The following is a 13,819-nucleotide window of genomic DNA, read 5'->3' on the forward strand; positions in this document are numbered from 1 at the left end:
GGATGCATTGCATGATTAATTCTAGATCAATTCTTTCTATTCAGATATATTTTCCCTTGTCTCATTCGTATCCCTCCCCTCTGCTGAAGTGGGCACTCTGGTCATTGGTTTGCTTAAACAGTCACATTTAATCCATTCTTTAGATGTATATTCTACACCTCCATTGCTACTTTTCTATCTCTATCTCTCTCTGGAGTAATCAGAATTTATAGTTTCTCTGAGTAACATTATCTTCATTTCTTTATCCTTGTCTCCTAGCATATTCTCCTCTTTCTATGAATTAAGCCTGTTAGTCTATCCAGTCATCATCCAATTTTGCTTCCTCCCTGCCCTGTCATTTCTCTATTTGTATATGCACTTCCATCAGCACTGCATAAACCCTGCTCTTTATTTGTAGCTGGGAATTCTGGCTTTATGCTTTTAGGCTGTCCTTTGTCTTTTAGGTTTTTTTCTATTTTCTTCTTTTTTATTTTTTATTATTTTTATTTTTATTATTTGTTTTTCCTCCTTCCTTTCTTTTTTTCTTTTACTTCTTTCTTTTTCTTTTTCACTTTCGGTTTGCGTGTTTGTTAGATTTATGCGTTTCTGTCTCTTTGTTGCCTGTGTTTGTCTGTCTGTTTTCTTTTCCAGGACCACCTCAAGAATCAAGACAAAGTACACATGGTGGAGAGTCCCAAATACCACCACAAGTAGGGAAATAAAATAACCAAATCCTCAACAAGAGAGACTAAGAGACACCGTTCAGAAAACTCTTCCTGAGGGGCGCCTGGGTGGCTTAGTCGGTTAAGCGTCCGACTTTCGCTTAGGTCATGATATCGCGGTTCGTGGGTTCGAGCCCCGCGTCGGGCTCTGTGCTGACTGCCAGCTCAGAGCCTGGAGCCTGTTTCAGTCTGTGACTCCCTCTCTCTCTGACCCTCCCCTGCTCACGCTCTCTCTCTCTCTCTCTCCTAGAAATAAATAAAAACATTTAAAAAAAAAATTTAAAAAAAAAAAAAAAAAAGAAAACTCTTCCTGAATGGACCGGCCCTGGACAAAGAGCCTTCTTTAATGCAGCAGTACTCACAGGTGCAGAGTGTATATATAACTAGCTTTTAAAACTAACGAAAGACAGGGGCGCCCGGGTGGCTTAGTCGGTTGAGCATCCGACTTTTGCTTGGGTCATGATCTCGCGGTTCGTGGGTTCGAGCCCCGCGTCGGGCTCTGTGCTGACTGCCAGCTCAGAGCCTGGAGCCTGTTTCAGAGTCTGTATCTCCCTCTCTCTCTGACCCTCCCCTGCTCACGCTGTGTGTCTCTCTCTCTGTCTGCTAGAAATAAATAAAACATTTAAAAAAAAAAAAAAAACTAACGAAAGACAGAAAGCTAACCAAAATGATGCAATGGAAGGACTCTCCTCTAAGAAGTTCCAGAAGAAATGATAGCTAAAGAACTGCTAAAAACAGATATAAGCAACATAACTGAACAAGAATTTAGAACAAAAATAGATATAAGCAACATAACTGAACAAGAATTTAGAACAACAGTCATAAAATTAATCGCTGAGCTTGAAAAAGGCATGGAAGACATCAGAAAAACTATTGCTACAAAGACTACAGAGCTTAAAAATTGTTGTGATGAATTAAAAAATGTTATCAATGAGATGCATAATAAAATGGAGGCATCCAATGCACAGATTGAAGAGGCAGAGAGGAGAATAGATGAATTAGAAGACACAATTATAGAAAAAGAGGAAGCTGAGAAAAAGAGAGATAAACTGGTCCAGGAACACAAAAGGAGAGTTCTAGAGCTGAGCGATACAATCAAACGGAACAATATCCATATCATAGGAATTCCAGAAGAGGAAGAGAGAGGGAAAGGCGCTGAAGGACTCCTTGAACAAATTATAGCAGAGAACTTCCCCAATCTGGGGAAGGAAACAGACATTGAAATACAAGAGGCACAGAGAACTCCCCTCAGACATAACTTGAATCGATCTTCTGCACCACATATGATAGTGAAACTGGCAAAATATAAGGACAAAGAGTGAATTCTGAAAGCAGCTAGGGAGAAAAGGGCCCTAATAAAAGGGAAACCTATCAGAGTGGTTACAGGCCTATCTACTAAAACTTGGCAGGCCAGAAAAGAATGGCAGGAAATCTTCAATATGATGAACAGAAAAAATATGCAGCCAAGAATCCTCTGCCCAGTAAGCCTGTCATTCAGAATAGAAGGAGAGAGAAAAGTTTTTCCAAATTAACAAAAATTGAAAGAAATCGTCACCACTAAACCAGCCCTACAAGAAATCCTGAAGGGGACTCTCTGAGGGAAATTTTCAAGGCACTCAAGGTACCAGAGACACCATCACAAGCATAAATCCTACAAAGAACACAATGACTGTAAACCCATATTTTATGATAATAACACTGAATGTAAATGGACTAAATGCTCCAATCAAAAGACATAGGGTAGCAGAATGGATAAAAAAACAAAAACCATTTATTTGCTGTCTACAAGAGACTCATTTTAGACCTGAGGACACCTTCAGATTGAAAGCAAGGGAACGGAGAAATATCTATCATGCTACTGGAAGTCAAAAGAAAGCTGGAGTAGCCATACTCATATCAGAAAAACTGGACTTTAAAGTAAAGGCAGTAACCAGGGATGAAGAAGGGCATTATCTAATAATTACAGGGTCTATCCATCAGGAAGAACTAACAATTATAAATGTCTACGCAGCGAATATGGGAGCACCCAAATACATAAAATAATTACAAACAGAAACAATCTTATGGACAAGAATGTGCTAAAAGCAAGGACTTTAATACTCCACTTACAGCAATGGACAGATCAACTGGACAGACAATCACTAAAGAAACAATGGACATGAATGACTCATTGGACCACATGGATTTGACAGAGATATTTAGAACTCTACATCGTGAAGCCATGGAATTCACTTTCTTCCCAAGTGCACATGGCACATTCTCCAAGATAGATCACATACTGGGACATGAAGCAGTCCCAGAAGACATTAAAAAATATATGGAAACATATGAAAACGAAAATACAACAATCCAAACTTTATGGGATGCAGTAAATTGTAAAAAACATTGTAAAAAAATTCACTGCTAGGAATTTACCCACGGATACAGGAGTGCTGCTAATGCATAGGGGCACATGTACCCCAATGTTCATAGCAGCACTCTCAACAACAGCCAAAACATGGAAAGACCCTAAGTGTCCATCAACGGACGAATTGATCAAGAAGATGTGGTTTATCTATACAATGGAATACTACACGGCAATGAAAAAGAATGAAAGCTGGCCATGTGTGGCAACATGGATGGAACTTGAGGGTGTTATGCTGACCGAAATAAGCCAGGCAGAGAAGGAGAGATACCATATGTTTGCACGTATAGGTAGATTAGGAGGAACTTAACGGAGGACCATGGAGGAGAAGAAGGGAGAAAATAGTAGGGGAAAGGGAGGGAGGCAAACCATGAGAGACTCTTGAGTGCTGAGAACAAACTGAGGGCTGATGAGTATGAGGGAAAGTGGAAGGAAGGTGATGGGCATGGAGGAGGGCACTTGTTTGGGATGAGCACTGGGTGTTATATGGAAACCAACTTGACAATAAACTTTTTAAGGAAAAAAAAAGAACCTTGCTAGTCAAGTGTGTTTGTAAGACAGCAGTTTCAACATCACCTGGGATTTGCAGGATAATTTTAGACCTCACCCCAAACTAACTGCGTTTCAACAAGATCCTACGGTGATTCTTGAGTACGAATCATTTTAAAATCTGAGCAGCTCTATTTGAGCCAAAACAGATCAATGGAGGGGGGGTAATGGTGACCACAATCAACTTAGGTTTTTTAAATCATGTCCTTCCTCTAGTCAACTTTATGACTACTACTATAGCAGGGTACATACATAAGCTTCACTCTGTGGAGATTTAAAAAAAACGTATGACAGACTGCCTCATACTCATTTTCCCAACAAAAGGCGAAAGATAATTTTCAATCTATTAAGATAATTGAAATTATTTAAAGTAAATTCATAACTGATAGGTTTTAACAGCTCACCTAGTCGGAGACATTGTCGCAAAATTCCTCCAGAGGACATATTTTTTTCAGCTTCAATTTCTGTAAAGCCAAGAGAACTTGCAAATATAAGCACATCTACAAGGCTGATTAGCCTCTGCAAAAATGTCACAGAAGCTTCTATTGAAAGGCCTTGAGTAGGTTCAATATTCTCCAGTTCATGCTGTAAGGAAAAAATTTTGACATTTATATCTATATTTTGATAAAATTCTAGTTTTCTTGGATACATTCCCCAAATTTGTTTTATAAAAAGCTGGCTTTCAGAAATCTAGTTCAACAGAATATTTTCCTTGTTCATCTAAAAAGAAGGCAACAGAAAAGTACAGGTGAACCACCATCAATCATATTCTCTAGCTGACTCATCCCTAAGAAATCAACATAGTTTCAGTTCTTTTATTCTTGGAACAGACTCTAAGGTCCTTTCGGCTAACTCTAAAAGATCCTGTTAGTTGTGGCTTAATGTACTTATGATGCATAGTAACCATCACATTCAAGTTTTAATCAATAAAGATGCATAACAGTAACGTTTTCACACCAATTTTATAGAGTAATTAAGTCCTTACTGTAGCCGATGTAGCAGCTGAAAGCAGTGGCAGTATACCCCCACAAGCCATGACCATATTGTCCATCACTTGAGAGATGAGATGAATTGTATTGTGTACAAAGATGACATTATCACTGCTATTCACGAAGTCCATAACTGTCTTTGTTGAATGGCTGTCCAAAGATAAATGATGTTTACTGATAAAGCTAAAGAAAGGAAATCACAGTTTGCCTACTTGAGGGGTGGGAGGATAAGAAGGTGCTTTCGCTTCATCTTGAAAGCTGAGATAATGATAATGATATAGCAGGGCATGTTGGGGATGTACTTCCTCAGAAGATGTAGACCATTTTATATCAGGAGTAACTATCCATGCCCCTTTTCAGTGCTGAAACATATAACACTATTCATCTTGTATATAAAAAGTTGAATTATCTCTAACTGAGAACAAAACTGAGAAGTAATATAGCAAAAATTAAGAGGAAAATCATGTTAAATGTGCTAATAAAAATGAATTTTCTATTAACATTTTCTTAGATAAAGCCATAAAATATTTTTAAACAGTGTAAGTGTAGTATACAAATAACAATAAACCAATAGGCATTTTAAAATTATAAATCATATGATAAATAATCCAAAACTACACTCGAGAATCGGATGTTATACTTAGAGTCCAATTTTTTTTAGTTTCTTCTAGTAATAAACTAACTTAGTAGATCTACCTTCAGGTGAATTATATGCTATAAAATATGCTACAGGAAATCTTCAGCAAACTTTTTAAAACAAAAACCTCTGATTTTCAGGTTTTTTTAAATTCAGATTGGGTACTTCATTTCTATAATGGAGAATAAAAGTTAATTCAATAAAACCCTACCACAGAAATCATTTATATTCTACTTTTTAATGTCTGAAATTAATTGCAAAATGTTAACTATATAAATTTCTTTGAAAACACTAAACTTTATACATGTCTTCTATAACAAACATATGGACATACCTTCTCCACATCTGTATATCTGTTTCTATTGAAAATAATAGATCAGTGAGCAAACGTTGATGCATTTGAGACCATTTGAACTCAGGAATACGAAACATAGCAGATCTGGAATCCCTCCTTTGTCCATTACCTCCATCTGATGCTATTCCTTGACCTGGCCCCTCCTGTTGCCTTGACATCTAATATAGTAAATTTAAAAGAGTAATAAAATAAATTCAACTTCAAAAAAGGTATTAATAATAATAGCTCCTATGCAATTCATCTAACAAATACTCACATTTGAAGACACTAAGGAAACAAATTTAGAGAAAAAGTATCAATAAGTAATAACATTAAAACTTTAATACATTTAAAGCAAAGTTATCAAAAATACTAAACTACCATAATTCAACAGTATTAGCTTGGAACAATGTTAATTACCACCAGGTAATGTAGCATTTTATAAAGGAATCAAGTTCTTAGATTTGAATATTAGGAAGAAAGAAAGGCAATATCGGAATCATAAATTGGTTAGAATTAAAAACAAACTAAAGATAAGAGAATTAAGAACAAACCAACAAAACAGGAAAGAGGGAGTTAAGAGTTGAACAGAGGTGGGAAATTACAACATGCAATCAACCACTGTCTCATAAATTATTCTGAGATACTAGCCAAGGAGAAAGCTGTGCCTCTTGATCTCAGAAAGGCTCCTCCACTCTTACAAAATAAACAAACCTCATGGAACATTTTTAAACTACATGCTTCATATATAAAATTATACTCTAGTAGGTGATTCTACAGGATGATAGCCCCAGATTTTGATGGAAAATTAATGTGCTAACTAACTATGATTATGGTATCAAATAAAGGGTAATGGCAAGTATTGCCAATATTTGCTTTCTAAACTAAAATTATTACAATCCTAAAACTTGAAAGTAGAAAGTAGTAACTTTTGGTTATCTTGTGGTGAAAATAATAATAAAAGCTGCATTTAATCAATTCACACTAAAATCTTGTGCTAAAGATAATAAATGTAATCTTTACATTCATTGCATTTATATAATTGCAAATAGGATATGAAACCATTCCAAAATAAAATAAAATGTAAGTGTATACACTTGCTCTATCTTAATTCAATGCAAGTAACACTTCAATAATACAATAAATATAGTCACCTCAAGCACAGGTTGATGGGGTTGAGATGCTTCCATGTTTGTACTGGCCTTCAATTCCAAACCCTCAGTATCTGTAGCGACACTGGAAACGTCCAACTTAGCAATCCTCTGCTCAGAAGTAGTAGGAGACTCCAAGATATTACCAGGAGAGTCACTAATTAATTTGGCTTCTCTACCAGAGTTAGTTGTTTTCTTCCTTTCCTCTCTCATCTCACCAATATCTGATTGTATAGGTGTCTGGGAAACAGTAGTGTCTGGTGAGGTAGCCGACGACCCTGACGCTGGTCTGGTCAAGATTCCAGAATCTTTGGAATCTTGAGTTTCGCTGTCTGTTTGCTTCTTACTTACAGATTCTTCCTCTTGAAATATTAATTTGTTGCCATTACTCAACACGTCCAGTCTCTCACTGGCTTCTGAGGCATCTGGAGACAAACTATCTTCTTGGAGTTCTGTGGGTAGACTGGCTTCCTCAGTAGGACTACTTTCTACCTTTAGTTCTACATAATCATCATCATCTTCCTCTACTATAGACTTCTCCAATAATTCTGGCACCTCTGAAGCATCCTCTTCTGAAGGAGAACTTATAGAAGCAGTTACTTCACTAACAGTCATTATACCTTTGCCAGTTGTTTTAAAAGAATTAGAGGAAACAGTCTCACCTTCTGTTATGTCAGAAGATACTTCCAAATCATCTGTATGAATTGCTTCATTTATCAATGTTTCCTCTAAAGGGACTTCATCCAGTAACTCCTGACTTTCTTGCACAGTTTTCCTTTCTTCATTAGATGTGTTGGGAGTTTGTAGTTCAACGATGGATGTAGAGTCTACTGAAACAGTCTCATCAATACTTGATTTTTCATCACTATTTCTGGTGATATGAGGAGACACAGGACAATCTTTCTTATCTGACTGCTGGGATGCTACTGAAACCTTAATATCTCTGCTAACGGCAGAGACTGCTTCAACTGGACTGGAACATTGTCCAATTTCTTCATCAACCTTTCCCTGGTGTTCCCTGAATATACTGGCAAGATTTTCTTTGTGTATTTCAAAAGTGACCTAGATGAAAACCATACAATCAGTCAAAATATGCAAAAAAAGAAAGAAAAACAGAATATACAGTGCATAAAATTTAAAATTTAACTATTTTTCAAATACATGGTTTTAGATAATATTTTCCAAGAATACCATTATCTTACAAAATAAATAAAAAGCACAAAAATTTGAATAGTCAAACAAACAAAATGATAGCTATACTTAATGATGATAGGTAGCATGGCATTAAACCAACAGTAAGAACATCCTTACTTAGCCTATTCTTAAACATGTATACCAAAAGAATACACTACTCCACTGACCTCTATAAACTGTACCAAGATCTCAGTATATACCACTGTGAAGGGCTTTTCACAGATAATATATTGTTTCAACCGCAATGAAAATTAATTTCTGCATGATTTATCCTCAAGAGATTAAAAATATCAATTAATTATGCCCACTATTATAGAAGCTCTCCATGTATTTATTGAGCTAGTAAAACTTTTTCTTACTAAGCTAATACAAATTCTTTCAGCAATGAAAAAAAAATCCAAACCTTCCCCAAAGCTCAACCACAACTTTCAAAGTCCTAAACTGGTCAAAATAGCCTGAAAGTTCCAGGTTATCCATCCATCCACTATCCATCCATCCATCCATCCATCCATCCATCCTCCCACTCCACTTGCATGTGAGTGACTACTATGTAATTGGCATTATGAACATCCCCATATCATGCTTAGCCTTCTACCCTTTTACCTCAATAATTTTCTTACCGAGGATTATTCTAGCCACCATTATGTGATTGTCACTGGTGTTATAACAGGAAACACCCCTCAGAAAGAGGTATAATACAAGCAGAAAGTACAGACATAGTTTACCAATGTTAGAACTGTTTGTTCTTGTAACCCACATCATTATATAATATACTGAGCCTTTAGTCTACAAACCTCTATTGAGCCCTAGTACTAGAGAATGGTAGTTGATGACAAGATGATTTTTTTGTGCACAAAGACCCATAGGCCTATTTGAATAATACGTACGTATACATATGGGTAAAAGCAAACAAATGTTTAAATAATGCACAATGCACACATTCTTTTAATAGCTATTTACTAGCCTTTATTCCTAATATACACAGTATGATCATGTCATAATAGGATACAAATAAAAATTAAAATGTTTGGAAAACAAATATTTTCCAAATTGCAAATATTGAAACTTTTTTTTTTAATGTTTTATTTATTTCTAGGAGAGAGAGAGAGACAGCTAGAGCAGGGGAGGGTCAGAGAGAGAGGGAGTCACAGACTGAAACAGGCTCCAGGCTCTGAGCTGGCAGTCAGCACAGAGCCCGACGCGGGGCTCGAACCCACGAACCGCGAGATCATGACCTAAGCGAAAGTCGGACGCTTAACCGACTAAGCCACCCAGGTGCCCCAAAACTTTTTTGAATATTTCAAAACGAAATGCATGTATTCTACACTAAAGAGTAAAATGGCACAGTAACATTAACAAAATATCAATTTATTTTATAATCAGATGGCCAATATTTTTTAACTAAATTTATAAAAGATAGGTCCACACCAAATATGGGACTTGAACTCACAACTCTGAGATCAAGGGTCACATTCTCTACCAACTGAGTAAGCCATGTGCCCTAAACTTATTTTAATTGACCAATTCTTCATTACCATTTCAGCAAAATTTGCTGAACACCCAAAGCATGCCAGGCATGATGAACAACACAATATCCCTACCTTCATGGAGCTTACAGTCTGATGAAGGAGATTGAAAATAAAAATAAAACAAAGTATAAGATAATGTCAATTAATAGTGAGAGATGTGAAAGGGGAAAAAAGAGAGTAACAGTGTAGGTGGGAGGATTAAACTACAGTAAATGGGGAAGGTCTCGAAGGATATTACACTGAAAAGAGAAAAGAATAAAGTAAGACAGTAAGTTATATGAATATGAAAAGGAAAACAATTTCAGGCAGAAGGAAAAAGAAATGCAAAGTCCCTGGTAGCCAAAATGAGCGTGGTATGTTGGAGAAACAAAAAACTATTAGAAAGAGAACTGTAGATGATAAGGTCACAGAGGTAGGCATTGGCTAAATCATGGTTATAGAGAATTATAGACTGTAATAAAGTTTTAATTTTATTCTGAGAGAGCCACTAAAATTTTGAGTAAGAGTAAGACAAGATCTGTTTTCTTTTTTTTTCTTTTCTTTTTTTTAAATGATCTGCTATCTTCAAGTACCATTTAGTCTATTTGGAAATCTGACTTTAGGGAAATCATTTCTGCATGGATATGACAATTATTATTGTCTAGAGAAGGCAAGTTTCATACTACCAAACAGAGTAATTTTGAAAAAAGATCCTTTATTTCAAGAACAGTCAGTATATAAGTTTAGTTTTCAATAATTATTTGCTTTCATTTTATTCAAATTAAGGATTTTAAATTTATTATAAAATATATCCATAAACATAAATTTATACAATTTATACACGCAGATTAAAGAATAATTTTTTAAACCCCATACACCTACTACCCACATCAGTAAATGGAGTACTACTACCTCACAATTCCTCTATGTGCCCATCCCCAACTGTACTCCCAACCTCCCTACCCTTACTAAGAGGAAATCAACATCCTTACATTTCTATTGTTTCCTACCTGTTTTTTTAACAGCTTTACTACCTATTAGTAAACATACTTATCAAGCTTAGTTCAAGAAGCTAAGTATAGCCTAATCTTAGCCAGCTGGGAATATTACCATATTACCATAACTAACTAAAAGCTACCAGAAGACAAGCTACAGTTCCTGAATTTCTCTTAGGTTTCTCTAAAAAGATATATAAGGCTACTTCTAGGAAGTCTGTTGACAAAGCCGTTAGGAAATATACAAGGCGTAAGAACTGAAGCAGCTATGAGGGGTAGTGTCGGCCAAGTAGTAGCCACCTAGCATGAATAAGGTACAAGAAGTATATATTACTTTCTATTTTCCAATTCTCACCATGGTCTACCTCTACTCTCAGAAGTAAATCAAAGCAGACCACTTTGTTGAGGAGTGAAGCATGAATGTACAAATAATCCGGGCAAGAGAAAGGCAATTTGTTCTCAGGTTAAAAAAAATAGCAGATGGCATTTCATTGACATAGCTTCCCTCTATATCTGTCTCCTAAGTCAAACCATTCCAATTTAGAGGGACTGTCATATGTCTATTACATAACTACTGATGCAGAATCTCCCTGAACCATGGTCCTAGAGATCCCTCCTTATCTATGTTGCCTCTCTTCTTCCTTATGTCCCATATGTTTGTTTCAAGCTCTCCTTTTGGTGCTGTATATCGTCTGGCACCTTCTNAAAAAAAAAAAGGTACAAGTGAACTAAGTTTTTGAGATTTAAAAACATTTATTTTACCTTCATACTTAACAGAGAATAAAACCATAGGTTGGATAGCATATATCCCCAGATTTTGAAAGGTATTTCTTATTTCTGTGCTTCTGTTGTGAAGTCTGAGCCTATTCTGATTCTGGATCCTTTATACGAACTATTTTGTTCCCTGTGAAATCACATAAAATATGTTTGCTCCTAGTGTTTTCAAATTTCACGATGATTTTCAGCATGTCTTTTTTCATCCATTGTGCCAAACACCCATTGGGTCCTTCCAATCTAGCAACAGATATCCTTGATTCTGGGAAATTTTCTTGAATCAATTAATTTATACTTTTGTCTCCTTTTTTTTGCTTTCCAGGATTACTATTTTTTGACCCTGAACTGAATAGTCCTCTAATTTTCTTACCCTATTTCTATTTTCAATCTCTTTGTCTTTTGGTTCTACTATCTGGGAGAGTCCCTCAACTAACTCTTAAACGTTTTTCATTTTTCCTATATGAGTCTAGTCTGGGCTAGTTACTTGACTTCTCTACTCCTCATATTAAAATGGGTGGTATAAGTGTAAAGACAAACATAAAAATTTATATTTTAAATGTTCCCTGGTGTTAAAAAAAGAAAATTCCCTCTCTTCTCTTGAGTACTTCCTTTAGAAAACCTGAATATAAATACAGTAACGCTTGAACGACACAGGGGATGGTGTGCCAAGTCCCCCTGACCCTTACATGCAGTCAAAATTCAAGCAAATATTAGAGCACCTGGGTGGCTCAGTCAGTTAAGCATCTGACTTCAGCTCAAGTCATGATCTCGTGGATCAGGAGTTTGAGCCCCATGTCGAGCTCTGTGCTTACAGCTCAGAATGTGAAGCCTGCTTTGGATTCTATGTCTCCCTAACTCTCTGCCTCTCCCCTGCTTATGCTCTTTCTCAAAGATAAACACTTAAAGAAAAATTTTTTTAATCAAGTAAAACTTGACTCCACAAAAACTTACCAACAGATAGCCTACTGTTGACTAGAAGACTTACTGATAACATAAACAGTCTATCAGCATACATTCTGTGTATGTATTATATGTATCCTTATAATAAAGTAAGCTGAAGAAAAGAAAATTTTAGAATGGAGGCTCCTGGGTGGATCAGTAGGTTGAGCATCCGACATTGGTTCAGGTCATGATCTCACGGTTCGTGAGTTTGAGTCCCACATCGGGCTCTGTGCTGACAGCTCAGAGCCTGGAGCCTGCTTTGGATTCTGTGTCTCCCCCTCTCTCTACACTCCCCAGCCCATGCTCTGTCTGTCTGTCTCTCTCTCTCTCTCTCTCAAAAAATAAACATTAAAAGAATTCTTTTTAATGTTGAGAATGTTTAAGGAAAAGATATTTATAGTACTGTATTTATCCAAAAAATGCACGTAGGAGTATACCTGCTCAGCTCAAAAACATACTGACCCAGGGTCAACTGCAGTTTCTCTGGCACTCTGAGATGTATATAAATCTTCTGAAAAGGTAATAAGTCTCTTTGCTATTTTTGCATCCCAGAGATGTGTTTCCTGGGGGTGTGCAAGCCATCTCTTTGAAACACGTACATCAAGAACGATGCCCAGCCTGCTGTCACTATGGGAGCTTAAGCCCAAGTATTTAGTTCTAAGATGTAACCTCCAGCTTGTCCAACATATACAAGAATTTTAACTTCCCTTTTGGATAAAAACTACATGTATGTAATGGACTGTATCTGTCTGGCCATATAAAATGGTCAATTGTATATTTTGTCTTTGAAATCCCTTCAGTGGATAGCCTGGGAGGTGCAACACAGTTGGCTTAATGCTTATTGATTATTTCACTCTCTTCCACACTGAAAACAGGGTATTTTGTGCTAGCCAGAGGTTTTATTTTTAATTATTTCCCAAACAATACAATGACAATAAGGGTATTAACATATAGTCATTTAGAGATTAAATGAGTTATATATGTGGCCCGATATCATTTTGGTGACTTTTATCTATTTTTATTATAGAAAAGCATTCTATTCTAGGTTCATAGTTTACAGCTACTCTTAATCTCTCTAAGGATGTTAATAGTTATTTATGTTCTGTTTTGTTTATTTTGTATTATATCTGTTTTCCTTGAATTGCTTCTATTGGTCTGCTCTGTTTCTATCTCCCATGTTACATGCTTTTCTTAACATTCTGGTATAACTTGGTTATCTCCTCAGGGTTGGCAAAAGGAAGGACAAAGGGTCCAGGGGTTAAAAAGCTCTCAATACAGTGGGTAATCTATTTTTACCTATACTATATTATGATCTGGGCACAGTTTGAGTCAGGAAGTACATACACAACCCAAAGAAGTATCTTCCAATATTCTGCTTAGAAGGTAAAGGTAGGGTTGCCTACATTTTAGGACCCAAACATGAGAAGAGAACATGGTGGAAGTGCTGCCTATGCATTCAACACTCAGTTTGCACACAGTCTCTTAAACTCCCCACCCCCTCCATTTTGCTAATACAAATGAAGACCAGCCACCTTCTGTGTTGCCATCTCTATATTCTGTAAGAATAGACTGGGATAGTGTTTTAATAGCATGGAGGAAAGGAAGAGTAATGGGGTATAAATTGCTACTCAATCTTATTCA

General features: G+C 36.3%; 1 protein-coding gene across 5 annotated transcripts in view; it reads right to left on the reverse strand.

The window, feature by feature from the left end:
- LRBA (LPS responsive beige-like anchor protein) overlaps positions 1-13,819 on the reverse strand; it is a 720,310-nt gene that overhangs the window by 551,685 nt on the left and 154,806 nt on the right. For all 5 annotated transcript variants that reach the window (XM_077770789.1, XM_077770783.1, XM_077770775.1 and 2 more), the window contains exons 23-26: positions 6,769-7,827; positions 5,615-5,793; positions 4,640-4,793; positions 4,059-4,239 (exon numbers count right to left, since the gene is read on the reverse strand). In XM_077770789.1, coding sequence (XP_077626915.1) covers positions 4,059-4,239; positions 4,640-4,793; positions 5,615-5,793; positions 6,769-7,827 — 1,573 coding nt within the window. The remainder of the gene's footprint in view (positions 1-4,058; positions 4,240-4,639; positions 4,794-5,614; positions 5,794-6,768; positions 7,828-13,819) is intronic.

This window comes from Crocuta crocuta, unplaced genomic scaffold (genome assembly GCF_008692635.1).
Source record: "Crocuta crocuta isolate KB4526 unplaced genomic scaffold, BGI_CrCroc_1.0 scaffold345, whole genome shotgun sequence".
NCBI lineage: Eukaryota > Metazoa > Chordata > Mammalia > Carnivora > Hyaenidae > Crocuta > Crocuta crocuta.